Source organism: Lutra lutra, chromosome 4, assembly GCF_902655055.1.
Source record: "Lutra lutra chromosome 4, mLutLut1.2, whole genome shotgun sequence".
Taxonomy (NCBI): Eukaryota; Metazoa; Chordata; class Mammalia; order Carnivora; family Mustelidae; genus Lutra; species Lutra lutra.
Window position 1 is genome coordinate 124,968,086 of NC_062281.1, and position 20,615 is coordinate 124,988,700.

Consider the following 20,615-nt stretch of genomic DNA (forward strand, 5'->3'; position numbering starts at 1 on the left):
CAAACCATAAAAGACTCTTAATCTCACAGAACAAACTGAGGGTTCAGGGGGGGCGGGTAGGGCGAGGGTGGTGGAGTTATGGACATTGGAGAGGGTATGTGCTATGGTGAGTGCTGTGAAGTGTGTAAACCTGGCGATTCACAGACCTGTACCCCTGGGGCTAATAATACATTTTATGTTAATAAAAAAGTAAAAAGTTAAAAAAATCGATTCATGTCTTCTGCCCATTTTTTAACTGAATTATTTGGGGTGTTGAGTTTTGTAAGTTCTTTATATATTTTATAAGTTCTTTACATATTTTGGATACTAATCCTTTATCAGATATGTCATTTGCAAATATCTTCTCCCATTCCTTAGGTTGCCTCTTAGCTTTGTTGATTGTTTTCTTTGCTGTGCAGAAACTTCTTATTTTGAAGAAGTCCCAATAGTTTATATTTGCTTTTGTTTCCTTTGCCTCAGGAGACATATCTAGAAAGATGTAACTACAGTCCATGTCAAAGAAGTGGACTGTTACTGCATCTGTGCTTTTCTGGGATGTTTATGGTTCTATGTCTCACATTTCAGTCCTTAATCAATTTATTTTTATATACGGTGTAAGAAAGTGGTCATTTCATTCTTTTGGTTGCTATCTAGTTTTCCCAATTCCATTTATTAAGGAGACTTTTTCCCATCAGACATTCTTTCCTGTTTTGTTGCAGATTAATTGACCATATACTTGTGGGTTCATTTCTGGGTTTTCCATTCTGTTCTGTTGATTCCATGTTCCATGTTCCATGTTCCATGTTCCATGTGGTTATTTTTGTGCCAGTACCATACTGCTTTGATTACTACAGCTTTGTAATATAATTTGAGGGTCCAGAATTGTGATGCCTCCAGCTTTGCTTTTCTTTTTCAAGATTGCTTTGGGTATCTGGTCTATTTTGTGTGCCATACAAATTTTAGGATTATTGGTTCTAGCCCTGTGAAGTATGCTGTTGGTATTTTGATGTGATTGCATTAAATGTGTAGCTTGCTTTGGTATAGTATTCACATTTTAACAGTATTTGTTCTTCCAATCCATGAGCATGGAATGTCTTTCCATTGCTTTTTGTCGTCTTCAATTTCTTTCACCAATCTTTTACAGTTTTCAGAGTACAGGTCCTTCACCTCTTTGGTTAGGTTTATTCCTAGGTATCTTATGTTTTTGCTATAGTTGTAAATAGGATTGATTTCTTAATTTCTCTTTCTGCTGCCTCATTATTGGGGTATAGAAATACAACAGATTTCTGTATGTTGATTTTTGTGTCCTGTGACTTTACTGAACTTATTTGTCAGTTCTAGCAGTTTCTTGGTGAAAATCTTTTGTGTTTTCTATATATAGTATCATGTCATCTGCAAATAGTGAAAATTTTACTTACTCCTTGTCAATTTAGATGCCTTTTATTTCTTTGTGGTGGCTGACTGCTATGATTAGGAGTCCAGTACTGTGTTGAATAGAAGTGATGAGAAAGGACATCCCTGTCTTGTTCCTGACCATAGGAAAAAGGCTCTTAGTTTCTCCCCATTAGGATATTATCTGTGGATTTTTTATATATGGCCTTTATCGTGTTGAGGTATGTTCCCTCTAAACCTACTTTGTTAGGTTTTTTATCATGAATGGATGTTGTACTTGTCAAATGCTTTTTTTGCATCTATTGCATTGATCATCTGGTTCTTATCCTTTCTTTTATTAAAGTGATGTATCACGTTGACTGATTTATGAATATTGAACCACCCTTGCAACCTGGGAATAAATCCCACTTGATGGTGGTGAATGATTTTTAAAATGTATTGTTGGTTTTGATTTGCTAGTGTTATGTTGAGGATTTTTGCATCTATGTTCAGCAGAAATATTGGTCTAAAGTTCCTTTTTTTACAGTGTTTTTATCTGGTTTTGGTATCAGAGTAATGCTGGCCTCACAGAATAAATTTGGAGATTTTCATTCCTTATCTGTTTTTTGGAATAGTTTGAGAAGAATAGGTATTAACTCTTCTTTAAGTGTTTGGTGGAGTTCAGCTGTGAAGCTACCTGGTCCTGGATGTTAGTTTTGGGGGGATTTTTTTTTTTAACATCTTTATTTTATTTTTTTCAGTGCTCCAAAATTCATTGTTTATGCATCACACCCAGTGCTCCATGCAATACATGCCCTTCTTAATACCCACCACCAGGCTTACCCATCCCCCCACCACCCTTCCCTCCAAAACCCTATTTGTTTCTCAGAGTCCACAGTCTATCAAGCTTCATCTCCCCCTTTGTTTTACCCCAATTTACTTTTCCTTTCCTTTTCCTAATGTCCTCCATGTTATTCCTTATGCTCCACAAGTAAGTGAAACCTTTGGGGGACTTTTTGGTTATTGATTCAATTTCTTTGCTGGTTACTGGTCTGTTCAAGTTTTCTGTATCTTCCTGTTTCAGTTTTGATAGCTTATTTGTTTCTATGAATTTATCCATTTTTTAGATTGTCCAATTTTCTGGTATATTGTTTATATAATATTCTTTTATAAATTATTTGTATTTCTGTCGTATTGGTTGTTATTTCTCCTTTCTCATTTGTGATTTTATTTATTTGGGCCCTTTCTCTTTTCTTCTTGATAAATTTGGCTAGGGATTTTTCAGTTTTACTGATTTTTTTTTTTTTCAAAGAACCAGCTCCTGTTTCCATCAATCTGTTCTATTGTCTTTTTAGTTCCTATATCATTTATTTCTACTCTGATCGTTATTATTGCTTTCTTTCTGCTGGCTTTAGGCTTTGGAGTTCTTTTTCTAACTCCTTTAGGTATAAGGTTAGGGTGTTCTTTTGAGATGTTTCTTCCTTCCTGAGGTAGGCCTGTATTGCTAAACACTACCCTCTTAAGACTGCTTTTACTGCATCCCAAAGGTTTTGGACCATTCTGTTTTCATTTTTATTTGTTTCCATGTACTTTTTCATTTCTTCTTGTATTCCCTGGCTGACCCATTCATTGTTTGGTAGCATGTTTTTTAACCTCCATGTATTTGATCTTTCCGGATTTCTTCTTGTAATTGACTTCTAGTCTCATAGTGTTGTGGTCAGAAAAGGTGCATGGTATAACTTGAATCTTTCTCGTATTTGTGGAAACCTGTTTTGTGACCTAATACATGATCTATTCTGGAGAATGTTCCATGTGCACTTGAAAAGAATGTGTATTCTGCTGTTTTAGAATGGAATGTTCTGAATATATCTGTTAAATCCATCTGGTCTAGTGTGTCATTCAAAGCCATTGTTCGCTTGTTGATTTTCTGTTTAGATCATCTGTCTATTGATGTAAGTGGGGTGTTAAAAGTCTCTTACTGTTATTGTGTTATTATTAATTAATTCCTTTATCTTTGTTATCTTTTTAAATATTTAGGTGCTCCCACTTTAGGTGCATAAATATTTAAAATTGTTATATCTTCTTGTTGGATTATCCCCTTTATGATTATATAGTGTCCTTCCTTGTTTCTTGGTACAGTCTTTGCTCTAAAGTCTAACTTGTTCATGTAGTGTCCGAGTATTATTACTTTGGCTTTTTTTAACATCCTTTTGCATGATAAATATTTCTTTATTCCCTCACTTTTAATCTGCAGATGTCTTCAGGTCTAAAATGAGTCTCTGTAGGTTTTTGTTTTTTGTTTTGGTTGTTTTTTTTTTTTAATCCATTCTGACACTCTGTCTTTGATTCTTTAGTCTACTTACATTCAAGGCAATTATTGGTAAATACATAATTATTGTCATTTTATTACTTGTCTTGTAATTGTTTCTGGAGATTTTCTCTGATCCTCTCTTGCTTTCCTCTCTGTCATCATTTGCTGATATATTGATAGTGATATATTTGAATTTCTTTATTTTTGTTATTTGCATGAATCTTATTGGTTTTTGATATATGATTACCATTAGGTTTATAAATAACCTCTTCTGCATATAGAAGTCTGTATTAAGTTGATGGTAATTTAAGTTTGAACCCCTTTTTTCTTCTGTCCTCCCCATGTTTTAGGTATATGTTGTTATATTTTGTATCCTTTTTTGTGAGTTCCTTGACTAATTTTTTACAGAAATATTCATTTTTACTGATTTTGTGTTTCCTGTCTTTATATTGTGACTTTTGGTTTTTCACTTTCACTCAGAGTGCCTTTAAATAGTTCTCGCAGGGCTGGGTTAGTGGTCATGAATTCCTTTCATTTTCATTTGTTTAGAATACTCTTTATCTCTCCTTCTATGCTGAATGATAGCCTTGCTAGGTAGAGTATTCTTGGCTTCAGATTTTTCCCATTCAACACTTTGAATACATCATGCCTCTTTCTTCCTGCTTGCCAAATTTCTGTTGAGAAATCTCCTGCTGGCCTTATGGATTTTCCCTTGTAATTTAAATTAGATGTCTTCTGTCTTGCTCCTTTTAAGATTTTTTTATTTATTACTAAATTTTGCAAATTTAATTACAATATGTCTTGGTGTGGGCCTGCTTTTGTTGATTTTGATGGGGGTTCTCTGTGCCTCCTAGATCTGGATGTCTGTTTCCTACCCCAGATTAGGGAAGTTTTCAGCTATTATTTCTCCAAATAAATTTTCTGCCCCCTTTTCTCTCTCTTCTTCTTCTGGGACTCCTGTAATACAAATGTTATTTATTTGATGGAGTCACTGAGTTCCATAACTGTATTCTTGTTTTGCATAATTCTTTCTCTCTTTTGTTCAACTTCATTGCTTTCCATTATTTTGTCTTCTAGGGCATTAACTTGTTCCTCTGCTTCTTCCAAAGTGATATTCATTGCATCAAGTATGTTTCTAATCTCATTTATTGCACTCTTCATCTCTGATTCATTTTTTTTAACTTTATCTCTGTGATAAGGGTCTCACTGATTTCTTCCATTCTTTTCTCAAGTCCAGTGAGTATCCTTATGATCATTGTTTTAAGTTCTCCATCAGGAATGTTATTTATATATGTTTTGCTTAGATCTCATGCCATGACTTTATCTTGTTCTTTCATCTGGGATAAATTCCTTTGTCTTCTCATTTTGTCTAAATCTCTGCCTTCTTCTCTGTGTTAGAAAAGCCAGTTATGTCATCTGTTTCTGAAAGTAATGGCCTTATGAAAAAGAAGTCATGTCGTACCCGGGCCTGGCACTTCAGGGAGTTTCTCCAGTGTGTGCTGTATGTCCTCTGCTATTGTGCTTTGGCTGCTCTATCCTTCAGGCCAGCCATCTGCAGAGGCCCCTTTTGTCTAATGTGGACAGTGTTTGGTTCTTTGCCTAAATATGGTGAGTTTTAACTAGGTATGCTCTGGTCTGCTTGTGAAATGAGACCAGAACTGAGGCTTTGCCAAACTCTCTGGTTGGGAGATGTGGTATGAACAGAGATATGTGCTGTCGTGCTGGAACTGAGGCAAGTGTGACTGAGAAAGGCAGTCAGTTCCACCAGAATGCTGTGTGGGGGGTTTAGTGCAAACACATCCTTAGGCAGCAAGTGCCAGCGTTGCACTGCTTCCCGCAGATGACGCTGTATTTATACTGGGGGCAGGGGAGGGAAATGGTGTTGGCTAGCTTCTTTGTTCCCCTAGAGGTGTCCTTGAATACTGCCTCTCAGGGATCTGCTCTATGAAGAGTGTATAATCTCCCCCACTGTGTGCCCCAAGCACTCTTCAGATTGTTGCTTCCATGTTGTATGCTCCCAGGTTGTTTGCCTGCCTTCTGTCCAAGAGTAGCACAGTGCCTTTTAGGCTCTATCCCAGCCAAGCCTGCTAGACTTTAAAACTAGGATTTGAGCCCCACTGGTTGCAAGAACTCACAAAATTCAGCCCTTCTAATTTTCCAAGCCAATAGCTATAGGGAATCATTCTCTTTGTGCAGTCTCCTGTGTACTCCTCTGTCTCACCCTTCTCCACAACCATAGTTCCTTCCCTTTCACAGCAGTCAGGACTTGCTTCCCCCCTAAACCATGTCTCTGCATTTCCTACCTTCAGTGTGGCTTCTTCTCTCCCTTTAGTTGTGGAATTTGTTCTGTCAGTATTCAGGTCAATTTCTGGGGTATTTAGGATGATTTGATAGTGACCTTGTTGTATTTGGGGTCAAGGGGAGTCTGGGATCCTCCTATTCTACTGACATCTTCCTCCTCTCCAATATTGGTGAAACTTGAAGACATCATGCCAAGTGAAATAAGCCAGGCACAAAAGAACAAATGTAGCATAACTCTACTTATTCAGGGCACCTGGAGTAGTCAAATTAGAGGGAGAATGCAGAATGGTGGTTGCCAGGGGAACCAGGGAGGGGGAAAGGGTGTTATTTAATGGGTATGGAATTTCAGTCTGGGAAGATGAAAAGTTTTGAAAATGAATAGTGATGATAGTAGTGCAATAATGCAAAGGTACTTAATGCCACAAAACTACACATTTAAACTCTGTTAAAATGGTGTATTTTATGTTATGTCTATTTTACCACAAAAAGAAAAGAGAGAATAGAGGTAGACAGAAAAATTAGGTGGGAGGATTGTAAAGGAAAGCTGAAATAAGAAAAGTAAAATATTTTCAAGCATCACTTTTTCTTCAGATTTTGCCTTTGTTTATTCAGGGTTTACAAGGACCCCCTGGGAGTACAGGAGAAAGAGGACTTGAAGGAGAACCAGTAAGTTTATCTTTATACATTTCTAATTGTGTTTTTCTCATAATATACATTTACTTTTCTATTATTGCCCCCTTGTGCTGTGGCTGGTACATTTTTGAAAGCAGCATTTATCATGGACACCTAATTATACAGAAAATATTTTGTTGGAAATATAGTTTTTAGTACCTTCTGGGTCTCATATAGTCAGATTTGGTCCTGTTTTTCTGGAACTGCTAAGATTTTACCTATTTCTATTTTCAACAATGATAGCTCTGTTTTATTGGCTTGCAGAAATTTTCTTTGTGAATGGCTTGCTGTTCTTAAATGACTATATTATACTGTCACAGACACACAGAATCATATTTTTGAGGCCAACTCTGTAATAAAATACCTCGCAAAGGAGCCAAACTCTACATCTGATGGGTCTAAATATACAAACATAGAAATTCTGGCATATCAATAATGAAAAACTTACATCATGATTTCATAAATGTGATTCAATTATAAAATTTCCATGGAAAATGATTATGAAAAGGAAATATTTTTGTCACACCAACTTTCTCACAACTTATTCTTTATTGCCTATGAAATCATTCTTCTGGTTAATGGTATCAGATGTAATATGCTATAACATGCTTGTAAGATTTATAATACAATATAGTCTTTCAAACTCTAGTGGGTTGATCTTATCTATTAATTGACCCAAAGGTTTACAGGTGGCCTTTGCATAATTCATTTAGCTAGTAGCAAGTGGAAAATGTAACAAAGAGGTATTCTTACCAAATGGTATTCATTTCCTCCTTTACATATTTAACCTATGGTATAAACTTTCCAAGCAATAAGTAAAGATTTGACTGTATATCTAATTCTTTCCAAATGAAGAATTTTAGATATGGTATTGATTTTATTAAACTGAACTCCTTTTGGTTCTCTCCCTGTTTTATATCTCTTGCCATCCCAATCCTAATACTTATTTGACCAAAAATAATGCAACTTTATTTAGCATTATTTACTTAAATATCTCTTTGAAAAAATTTCTAGCTCTTTGAAGTTAGAGACCATTTCTCTCATCTTTGCAATCCTGTCTGGTGTAATGCATAGCATCTTGGACCTACTTAGTGTTCAGGTTGTTAAACTGAATTGACAAAAGGTTATATACAAAAAGCATAATTGCTTAGCCAGTAATATTAGATGAAGTGAAATGCAATGGAAGTTAACTTAATCTTAGTAAGGAACACATTTCAGTAAAATATGTCAAAAGATCTAGGTCAGCAGCAAAGACAATATCAGGCTTTAAATAAGAAAAGATTTGTTACTGTAGGCATAAACAACTAAATAGTTTCACAGCACCTAAAAATTAACATTCAAGTCACTGGGGTCAGTGGGCCTGGTAAAATATAAATCAGTTCGTAATGGATATCATGGGCTTTGTTTCATATATTTGAGCTGTCTGGTTAAATTAGAGAAAAGAAAAGAAGTAAATTGGTAAAATGAAGGACACAGAAGTGATGCTGAAACATATTTATACTTTGAGAATAATAAAATAGAGAGGACTACATCTTTTCTATAGTCAGCATCTATTAGAGTTGTCTCTTTCTCCCCAATTTTTAAAATTAGTTTGCTCATAGCAATGCAAATACTGGGATTTAGATAGTTGGCCATTCATTCATTCAATCAACAAATATTTATTAAGTATCTGCATTGGAATGTACTGGTAAGTATGGAGGTTTCAGTCTAATGATAGAAATATATACTAATTGAATTTTCATGGAGATAAATGGAAAATTACAAACCGAGATAAATGCTGTGAAGTATAGGAATTCAATTCTAAAAGAATGTATAACAGAGAAACTATGCTTAGGAAAGTCTTCCAGAGGAGAAGCATTTGAGCTAGGATATGAAGGATGAATAATAATTACTTAGGCAAAGATGGGGAGAAGTTATTTCAGAGAGAAGTCATGAACTGAGAGAAAGTTCCACATATTTATTTGAAGATCTAAAAGAAGGCTAGCACGGCAATGGCACAGAGAGTCAGGTGGGACGTAAGTGTAAGATGAGGTTGGAAAAGGAAGCAGGGACAACACATGTAGTTTTGTGGGCCCTAATCCCAAGGATTTGTATTTTTATCATAAAAACAAAAGGATGTCATTAAAGAGATAGGACTAGTTTTATGATCATATTATTTTTTTGTAGAGATCATTCAAATTGGAAGGGACTAAGAGTGGATAAGCCCTGCTTTCTGTTGTGATCCAATTAAGAGATGGTAGAATGTTTTTGATTAGCAGAGAAAAGAAGTGGATAGATATAAAAGATTCAAAAGGAGATATAAAATCAACAGGAGATTGATTTCTCTATGTAAAGTGATTCCTAAGTTTTTGGCTGATCCAAATAAATATTTTTGGTATCTTTAAACATTGAACACTGCCTTTAAAAAGGAATATGAGGGGGCGCCTGGGTGGCTCAGTGGGTTAAGCCGCTGCCTTCGGCTCAGGTCATGATCCCAGGTCCTGGGTTCGAGCCCCGCATCGGGCTTTCTGCTCAGCGGGGAGCCTGCTTCCTCCTCTCTCTCTGCCTGCCTCTCTGCCTACTTGTGATTTCTCTCTGTCAAATAAATAAATAAAATCTTTAAAAAAAAAATAAAAAGGAATATGAGGGGAATGCTGTAGTTTCTAAAAAATCAATTCTTGATAAATTTGCTTTACGCTCTACCCTCCAGTTTAAAAATTATTTTCTAGGTACACTTCCTCAGTTGAATATTAGAAGTCACTTCCACTTACCTTGAAAGATCAGCAGGATTCTCAGATTAATTAAAAGTATGTGATAAAATGTGAATTACTTATGAAGATACAAAAAATGGCAACAGTTCTAGAAGCAAAAGATAAAAGATCAGTGTCTCATTAGAATTTTGACAGTACTAAAATCAGACAAAAATAGCACCCGCAGAAAAAACTAAAGATAAATACCAAAAAAATCAAGTAAAATTAAAATACATGTATAAAGAATTAAGTGAATGAAATGAAAGAAAAATGAAGTGTAAGAAGAGTTACAAAAAGACAAAAATTACTTAATATTAAGAAATCCATAATATAACATATTACAGATATAGTGGAAAAATGCTAAAAACACATACTCAATAAAATTCAACTATTTTTGATTTGTTAAAAAATTGTAGTAAAATAGTTTCTGGTCTGAATTGTAAGGAGCTTGGAAGCTCCTTGGAAGCATCCCCCTTCTTACAACAAAGAAAAAGCTGAGCAAACTGAAAATCAACAACTCTTTTTAGATCACTGAGGTCAGAGAACCAACTGTTGCCTGAAAACTGGGGAGACAGGAAGATGTAGAGAACCACATCTTACCACAAGCAGAAGGCCATAGCTGAATGGTAGGAACACATTTAACTATAATTATATTTGTCAATATAAAGTTGACAAATTGCTTAAGACACAATTTAGATTATCATAAATATTAAAAAACCAAAAGGGAACCCTGTCCAAGGCAAGACCCCACATGTCTCTGAGTTTTACCACTAGAGGACCTGCTAGGTTCTCTCTGTAAAGTTCAGGGACATACATGTTTTTTCTTCTAGCAGTGGGATGGGAAAAGTAACCATTTTGAAATATACTCAGAACACTCTGTTCTCCTTAACAAAGCTTGCCCTCAAGGGAAATCGGTTTATCTGAGACCAACTGATTTGGGGTTTTGCCAAAGCAAAAAGTTACTGAACTTGGGAGAAGAGCAATTCCCCAACCCTAGATGCTTCTGGTCTCAGACATGGGGGAAAGAAAATACCCCCACTCAGGCTCACTAAAAGACTGAGACCTAATTATGAAACTATAGAGTGATTCTACCCCTCTTGAAACTTACCATCAGATGAATAGGGCTCCTGTATAACAACTGGGGATTACAGCTAAAAGAACTGCAGACCCAAACCCTATTTAAGACATCTCTGGGAAAGCCTAAAGACAACAGACAAGACAAAAACAATGACACTAGCAGGAAATTTAGCTTCTGACACCATAGTGCAGAAAACAGTAAACATGGCCTTGTTCCCAAACAGGTAACTTACAACCTTATACTACTGAAGGCCTATTTACCTCAGACCCTTTTACCTTATATACCATGTTTGAATTTCAACAAAAAAATTACAGGGCATGCTAAAAGGGGAAAAACAGTCTGAAGAGACAAAGCAAGCATCAGGAACAGACTTAGATATAGCAGAGATTTTGAAATTTCAGACTGGGAATTTAAAAGTGAAGTAGAAATAAACTTTCCCAAACAAGCAAAAACTGACAGAATTTGTCACTAGTAGACCAGCCTTGTAAAAAATGTTAAATGAAATTCTTCAGAGAGGAAGAAAGTGATATAGATGAGAATCTAGGAGAGAAGAAAGGAAGAACTTTAGAAGGAATACATAAAAGTAATATCAAATCTTTTTTTTCTTAATTACTAGAATAGGTAGTTTGTGCAAAATAATCACAGCAGTATATTTAATCTCATACCTTATGGATAAATACAGTGATTTAACTTGGATTAACTATAAAGGTACATTGCAAACTCTATAGAAACCACTAAAATTCTTTTAAAAGAAGTGTAAATGATATGATAAAATAAGAGAAAATGGAATCAATTAAAATTCACAGTTAAAAAAGAGCAGAAGACAAAGAAAGAAAAAAAACAAAGGAAATGAGCAACAAATAGAAAACGGTAGCAAAGATAGTAGGTATTTTCACTATGTGGAAATCCCCAAACAATTGGCCAATAAAAACCCACTCCTGGAACTAATAAGCAATTACAACAAGGTTGCAGGATCAGGACACAAGACAGATAGACAAAAGTCAGTTGATTTCCTATATACCAGCAATAAGCAATTGGAATTTGAAATTTAAAACACAACAGCATTTACATTAGCATCAAAAATTAAAAAAGAGAGACACCTGGGTGGCTCAGTTGGTTAAGCGGCTGCCTTCGGCTCAGGTCACGATCCCAGCATCCTAGGATCGAGTCCCGCATCGGGCTCTTTGCTCAGCAGGAAGCCTGCTTCTCTCTCCGCCTCTGCCTGCCACTCTGCCTACTTGTGCACTCTTTCTCTCTCTCTCTGACAAATAAATAAATAAATAAAATCTTTTAAAAAGAAAAAATTAAAAAAGAAATAGGTATGAATCTAACAAAATGTACACATAATATATGTGAGGAAAACTACAAAACTGATTAAAGAAATAAAAGAAGATCTAAATAAATGGAGAGATATTTCGTGTTAATGGATAGGAAGAGTAAATATTGTTAGGGTGTCAGAACTATAGATCCAATGCAATTCCAGTCAAAATACTAGCAAGTTACTTTGTGGATATTGATAACAAAATTCTAAAGTTCTTATGGAAAGGCAAAAGACCCAGAAGAGCCAACAAATATTGAAGAAGGACAAAGTCAGAGGACTGACATTATCCAACTTGAAGAACTTAATATAACACTATAGTATTCAAGACAATGTAATAGGAATAGACAAATAGATAATTTGAACAGAATGGTGAGCCCAGAAATAGAAGTCTACAAATATAGTCAGCTGATCTTTGACAAAGTTGCCAAGGCAACACTTTTCAACAGCTAGTTCTAAAACAACTAGGTATTCATGTAAAAACAAAAGCAAATCCAAAAAACAAGGATCTAGACACTTTGTACCTTTGAAAAAAATTAACTCAAAATGGATTATAAACCTAACTTAAAATGTATAGCTGAAACTTCTTTACCAATGACCCTGGATTTGATAATGACTTTTTTATATACATCCTCAAAAGCATGATTCATGAATGGAAAATTGATAAGTTGGATTTCATTAAAATTAAAAACTTCTGTGAAAGACATGTTAAGAGATTGAAAGACATTTGCAAAGACATTTGCAAAATGCTTTTCTTCTAATAAAGGATTTGTATGCAACATATAGAAAGAATTCTTAAAAGTTAACAGTAAGAAAACAAACAATCCATTTAAAAAATGAGCAACAGATCTGAACGGACAATACATCAAAGACCTACAGATGGCAAAGAAGCATAAGGAAATATGTTTATCATCATATGTCATTAGAGAGAATTGCAAATTAAAACAACAATAACACCATTACACACTTGTATGAATGACTAAAAGCACTGACAATACCAAATGTTAGCAAAATTCCAGTGAGAATAATAGGAGTTCTCATTCATTGTTGGTAGTAATACAGAATGTAAATGGTACAGCAACTTTGTAACACAATTTGGCAGTTGTTTACAAAGCTGAACACATTCTTACCATTAGGATCCAGTAATCATGCCCTTGGTATTTACCAAAATGAGTGGAAAACTTAATGCCTACACGAGAACCTGCACATGAATGTTTATAGCAGCTTTATTCATAGTTGCCCAGAGTAGAAGCAACTGATATGTCCTCAGAAGGTAAATAATTAAAAAAAGTGTAGTACATCCATATAATGAAATATTACTCATCAATAAAAAGAGCTATTAAGCCACAAAAAGACAGAGGAAGTGCATCCTGATAAGTGAAAAAAGTCAGTCTGAAAAGTCTAAATACCCTATGATTCCAACTACATGACATTCTGGAAAAGGCAAAACTATAGAGACAGTAAAAAAGAACAGTGGTTGCCAGGTGTTGGGGGTAGAGGACCAGGAATGAATAGGTAGAGAATGGAAATTTGGGAGACGTGAAACTATTTTATATGGTGCTGTAGTGATGGATACATGATATTATGCATTTCTCAAAACTCACACAACTGTGTCTGTGTTCACACAGAGTGAACCCTAATGTAAACTATGGACTTTAAGTAGTAATAGTACTTTAAGTGGTAATGGTGCACAATATCAATTAATCAGTTGTAACAAATGTACCACACTAATGCAAGATTGTTAATAATAATAGGGAAAACTTGACAAGGGTAGTATATGGGAACTCTGTACGTTTTGTTCAATTTTTCTGTAAATCTAAAACTTCTCTAAGAAATAAAGTTTGTTAATTGAAACAAAACATTCTGGTAATGTCAAACATAGTTGTGTAATAAAATAAAGTAGCTTATCTTGTATCTGCACCCAACCTACTAGGAAATCCGGAAACACGAGAAGCATAGGAACCACAATATAACATTGCCAACTGTCACTATATTGTCTAACATTATTTGAAAAATTTTAGCTAGTGTAGTGGTGTATGACACAAAAATGAACATATAAGGAAAGAAAAGCATTATTATTTAGAGAAAATTTAAATAAATCCCCCAAAACTTATAAAACCCAAAGAGTTAATTCTGTATTTTTCAATTTCTGAGATACAGTAATATAATGGTAACACCTAAAATAGACATTTTTAAAAATCAGTTTTCTGATATACATATAATATACAAGTAACAAAATGTAATGGAAAAATATCTCACTCTAGATAGAAACAAAATAATAATTAAGGATAAACTTAATGGGAAGTCGATGGGACACAGAAAGAAAACTTCAAAAATTCATTAGGAGACATAAAAACAGGTAGAATGTCAAGTTATTATCTAACTAGAAAACTATATTTTTAAAATTAATGTATTTGTTAGCGTTAACACAGTCCCATTCAAAAATCCCATTACCCATATAAATCAGGTGGGGATTTAATTATTATAAGGATAACTTATAAAAATGAGCCAGCAAAATAGCTTAATATTTTTAACCTGCCATAAAAGGAGAATTAGGATTGGTAGATTTTAAAATAATTTTTAAAATTTAAATAAATTTAAAATAATTACATGGAAATAGATGTTTTAAAATGTGATGGAAAAAGTCTTCAAAGACTAACAGATTTAACTATATACAAATTATGAATTTTTCTCATCCCAATTTTTCTTAAGCTCAAAGATTTAAAGAACTGCAGCAAATGTTAATTGGTTCAAGTGGCTATTTTGGATCATTTTCACTTTATGAGTTTCCAGGTATTCTACAGTGATCATATTTAGGGGGAAAAGTTTATCTTTAACAATATATAAAAAAAATTAAATGAAAAACTACATAGATGTTAATGGTAAAATAGTAGTTCTAGCCAGTTAAGTGGCTTCTACACACTAAGAAGATCTGTTTGGTTTAGAAACTTAATGTTTATGCAATAAACTAAATACTCAGTGTTTGTTTACTTAAAGTTACACTATTCAGTATTACAGTAACCGGGATTCCAATAAAGGTCCAAACATGGATTTTTAATTGCACCTCAGTGATTATTTCATATGAGTAAACGTTGTTATATCTGTTCATGTGAAACAGAGAAATTGTTGAACTGGATTCACTACCATGATAAAGTATGACATCATGCAACTCTAACGTATTTTTATTTCGTTGGAGACCATGTATTTGCTTCTTTAAAAATGCTATTTTGTCACATTTTTGCCACAAATATCCAGTAGAAATATAATTGTCATATCCATCAAATAAGATAAATTTTGAGAGCTCTTAGTATGATATAATATATATAATATATAGTATGAAATATAATAGTAACTTAGGTGCTTAATAAATGTTTATTGAATGGATGAGTGAATTAGAGAATGAAAGTATGAAGGGTACTGTCCTTTCTTTTCTCTTGAATTCAAACATAGCCTTCTATTCACACACACACACACACACACACACAGCAGATGAATCAACTATAAAGTTATAATTTTGTTTATACAAAAAGTTGATAAATGTGTTCTATTACATATTATATATTAAAAATCCCATATTTTGATGCATATGTTAATCAAAATACAGAGTAAACTTTGATTCTCAGGTCTTAAATTTTATTTTAATGTAGGGACCACGAGGATTGCAAGGTGATGCTGGACCTCCTGGAGAAATGGGTGCTGAGGTAATTTTTTTTTTGTGGCTCTTCTTTGTTGTTTCATCAGTTCCCAGTACTTTTTATAAGAGTCCTCAAGGTAAAGTTGATACATTAGGTATATATTTAAAGAATAATTCTGTAGTGTTATGTTTCATATTCAGAAAATATAGCCTAAAATTCCATTAAAAAATAGGGATGACTGTTTTATGAATATAATTTTATACACATGAAGTTATCTTTTTTAAGTTTTTATTTAAATTCCAGTTAGTTGATATACAGTATAAGATTAGTCTCTGGTGGGGGCCCCGGGTGGCTCAGAAATGAAGGGTTAAAGTCTCTGCCTTCCATGAGCCCAGTCCTGGGATCGAGCCCCGCATCAGGCTGTCTGCTCAGCGGGGAGCCTGCTTCCTCTTCTCTCTCTGCCTGCCTCTCTGCCTACTTGTGATCTCTGTATGTCAAATAAATAAAATCTTAAAAAAAAAAAATTAGTCTCTGGTGTACAATTTAGTGCTTTAGCACTTACATACAACACCCAGTACTCATCACCACAAATGCACTCCTGAATCCCATCACCTATTTAACCCATTCCCTCACCCACCTCCCCTCAGGTAACCATCAGTTTGTTTTCTATAGTTAAAACTCTGTTTTTTGGTTTTCCTCTCCTTATTTTCTCCTGTGAACATTTGTTTTGTTTCTTAAATTGCACATATAAGTGAAATCATATGGTGTCTTTCTCTGACTTATTTTGCTTAGCGTAATACTCTCTAGTTCCATCTACATCGTTGCAAGTGGCAAGATTTCATTCATTTGGATGGCTGAGAAATGTTCCACTGTATATACACCATATCTTCTTTACCCATTCACCACTCGATGGACATTTGGGCTCTTTTCATAATTTGGCTATTTGTTGATATTGGTGCTATAAACTTTGGAGTGCACGTATCCCTTTGAATTAGTTTTTCTTTATTCTTTGGGTAAATACCTAGCAGTGCAAATGCTGGATGGTAGGGTAGTTCTGTTTTTAACTTTTTGAGGAAACTCCATGCTGTCTTCCAGAGTGACTGTATCAGTTTGCATTCCCACCAACAGTATATGAGGGTTCTACTTTCTCTGTATCCTCACCAACATCTGTTGTTTCTTGTGTTATTAATTTGCCATTCTGACTGGTGTGAAGTGATGTGTCATTGTAGTTTTGATTTGTATTTCCCTGATAAGTGATGTTGAGCATCTTTTCATGTGTGTGGACCATCTGTATGTCTTCCTTGGAAAAATGTCTATTCATGTCTTCTGCCCATTTTTTAAACTGGGTTGTTTGGTTTTGGGGTGTTAAGTTTTGTAAATTCTGTATATATTTTGGATACTAACCCTTTATCAGATATGTCATTTGCAAATATCTTCACCCTTTCCTTAGGTTGCCTTTTAGTTTTGTTGATTGTTCCCTTTACTGTGCAGAAGCTTTTTATTTTGATGAAGTCCCAGTAGTTTATTTTTGCTTCTGTTTCCCTTGCCTCAGTAGACATATTTGCATAGTTGCTATAGCCTGTCAAGGAGGTTACTGCCCATCCACATAAAGTTCTCATAACAGCCCATTGAAATGACAACAAAAAGTGAATAAAACTTACCCTTCACTCTCTGAGTTAATTTGATAACCCTTCATTCTAAGATGTTATATCTCCTTTATAGAAGAATATTAAGAAGTGACCCCTGGGCTGCCTGGGTGGCTCAGTTTGTTACGTGTCCAACTCTTGATTTCCACTCAGGTCATGATCTCTGGGTCCTAGGATTGAACCCCTCAATCAGGCTCTGTGCTCAGCAGGGAGTCAGCTTGAAGATTATCTCTCTCCACCTCCCTCCACTCACACACTCTCTCTCAAATAAATAAATCTTCCAAAAAAAAATGACCCTATTTAGGACATTTTTTGGAATAATAAACTATACTCATTATAATTATAAAATCCAGTTCCTTCATTTCTGTTGTTTGTTTACTTTAGCTCTAAATAAATTAGACTTAAATTCTTTCCTCTTTTGACTTTTGTGAAACTGCTGTCTTTTGATTCTGCTCTTCACCTTCTCATTAGCCTTTCTCACTCTTGATGTGAAGCTGTCTTTCTTTCTCAGCCTAGCAGTCATAATATCACAATGACTCTAATTACCAATATTATTCTTAGAGCTCTCATCTTGATGGCTCTAACTCATGCCTGTCTCTTCAGCTGCAGTTACTGATTCCTTGTTGTATTTTACATATGCACCTACATAACCCACATACATCTTAAATTCAAAATATCTAAACCAAAACCATCACTTTCCCGGTGTTCTTTCTCTTTTTATTCCCATCTCACTGAAAGATACTCCTTGTGCCCAACAGCCCAAAACTGAGTCTTCCTAGACTCCTCTTCCTACTTATTTTCTCCAGTCAGCCATCATTTCCCTCTGAATGAGCCCCCATGGTGTCTCTGTTTTACCCTTTCTTTTTCATCCCTATTGCCAGTGCTCTAGTCTGCTCTTACTGCAGGTCTCCAGCAACTTCCATCATTCCTTAGCTAATTGCTGCCAGTTTCTCTTTGTCATATCGTTCCTCTCCTTGGAATTTTTCCGTGGCTCTCATGACCTTTAGTAAAATGCCAACCTTTTAACATGATAAATAATGTTCCACATTATCTGACTTATGCAGACCATTAGGCCACCTGCCAGTAAAGCTCTTCTCCCCTCTGTGGTCCAGGTTTGTTGGCCTATTTTTAATTCCATGATGATGCCATGTTTCTTGCTGTGCACTCTGTAGCCACTGGTAGGTGATACAAGGAAGGCTGATATATGGTCCCTGACTCCTGTAGGAGTTTCTAATCTATTCCAGAAGATAGTCATATAAAAGATTATTACATTGCAATGTATTAGACCCAGTGATGCAGATAGTTCCAGGTCAGCATAGGAACATGGCAATGAGCATTTAACATCACCTGGATACAAGGAAAAAGAAAACTTGTGGGGAATGTGGGATGGTGACCAGATGAGTTTTAAGGAATGAGTAGGAGTTAGCCATATGAAAAGAGTAATAAAGATAAGGAAATTCCAGAAAAAGGAATAGTATAAGCAAGAACATACAAACATGAGACAATATGGATTCTTTGAAAGTCAAAGCAAGGTGTGGTAGTAGACGAAAGTATAGAAAAAGTATGAAAAGCTTTGTGTACTCTGTTAAGAAGCTTCATTTTTTTTTAATCTTATGGGCCATATTAAGTCATTGTAAGATATGATAAACAGGACAGTGAAAAAGTCAGATTTAATTTTTGGACGATAAGATAGCTCTAACAGCTACATAGAGAATGTATTTGAAAGGACAGGAGTGAAACCATGAATACCTACTAAAGGACCATTGCATTCAACCAGGCAAAAAATGATGGACTTCTGAATGAAAGTAGCAGGGACAGAAAGGGAGAGAAGTGGATGGATTTGAGAAATGTTTTTTATATAAATTCTGCAGAACCTTCATACGTATAGAATATGTGATGTAAAGTGGAAAGGGAAGTCAAAAATTATTCCCGGTTTTCTAGGCTGTGCAACAGGATGGATGACAATACCTTTCATGAGACCAAAGAGGAATATTAGGGAGATGGGGGTCTCATCTGTTAATCTGCCCAAGGTAAATGGTTAAGAAGTAAGAGAGACTGGCTTTTGAATCCACAACTGACGCAAAAGCTGATGCTGATAACCTATTCTGTGCCACATCCTCTGAGACTAAAGAAAGCTGAGAAGAGTCATACCTAATAACTAGAAGGTGTTTTTTTTTTTAAACTGAGTAAGAGACAAAAATTCTGTTGTGATAAGGAGTAGAGGTTGAGTAGGTCAGTCGAGGAAAATTCACTGGTTTAGAACAATGGTTGAAGATAATAGGGGAGGGAATGACTATAGACAAGCAGAAGAGCAGATACACCTTACTAAAAGTCAAGCTTTTAGTAGGAGGCAATGAATTCGCATTATATTGATAATAATGATGCCAATAGCCCACAATTATGAGGCACTTTCTATGTGCCTAGCACTATTTATGTGTTTTGCTGTATTAATGGATTCTTACAATTCCCTATGAGATAGATGCAGCTATTATTTTCATTTTACAGATGAGGAAACAAAGGCATGAAATGGTTAAGTAACTCACTTGCTGAAGAGTGATAGCTAGTAATAGTGGTACAGCCTACATTTCAGTTCAGGGATTCTCTCTCCACAATCCTTTGTCTTAGCCACTATGCCTCTCAACAGGTGATGATGCCACTTTGCGCTAGTGTGTAATTTTTTTTCTAGCAGTATTCAGCTGGAAATAGAAATGGAGATAATTTAAAATGCTAATCCAAGATTGGTATAAGAAAAGGAACAGCTGAGTTCAGAAGATCAACAATTAGAGTTAGTTTAAGAAAGGAATAAAAGAAGCCAGGAAGAGCTGACAGGTTGGGAGAAATTAGGAACCAAAGAAAATCTGTGACATTGAAAGCAATTTTAATATGGAAGAAATTCTAAGAGAGCTGGGATTCTCTCTCAAGACAGAATATTAATCTTAAAGTAGGATATTAAATTCTATCATTTCTGAGGCAGAGCAGAAACCCAGGCCATCTCAGTTCATAATTTTTCCTCTTAAGTACTGTACTATACTATCTCTTGTAACAGCAAAGAAGTCACAAAACTAACCCACAGAAGAATTTAAATAATGTGACTATTAAAATATTGTGAAATGATGGTAAAATGGAGGGAGAATAAGGAAATTAACCTTTAGCAAGGTGATACGTTGAGAAGTAGAGGTATAATTTTTGAGTTATAGAAATAACCACTAGGAAAACAAAAATTGTTTTATAAAGTAGTTAGGTGCCTCTGGGGCACCTGGATGGTTCAGCTGGTTAAGCATCTGCCTTCAGGTCAGGTCATGATCCCAGGGTCCTGCGATAGGGCCCCAGGGCAGGCTCCCTGCTCAGCAGGGAGTCTGCTTCTCCCTCTGTCTCTCCCCCTTACTTGTGTTCTCTCTCTCTCTCTAACAAATAAGTAAAATCTTTAAAAAAAATAAAAATAAAAAAATAAATAAAGTTGTTGCCTCTGAGGAATGGGACTGGGCTTTTCATTATAATTCCCATCGGTACTGTTTTGCATGTATAGCTTTTATTTTAGAAAAAAAGCGAGGTGAATATGTATTGCAGAAGCTGAG

At 35.1% G+C, this 20,615-nt stretch overlaps 1 protein-coding gene across 4 annotated transcripts in view; it reads left to right on the plus strand.

The window, feature by feature from the left end:
• The window catches only part of COL24A1 (collagen type XXIV alpha 1 chain), a 402,100-nt gene that overhangs the window by 251,732 nt on the left and 129,753 nt on the right, over positions 1-20,615 (plus strand). For all 4 annotated transcript variants that reach the window (XM_047727942.1, XM_047727945.1, XM_047727943.1 and 1 more), the window contains exons 33-34: positions 6,575-6,628; positions 15,407-15,460. In XM_047727942.1, the coding sequence (XP_047583898.1) occupies positions 6,575-6,628; positions 15,407-15,460 (108 nt within the window). The remainder of the gene's footprint in view (positions 1-6,574; positions 6,629-15,406; positions 15,461-20,615) is intronic.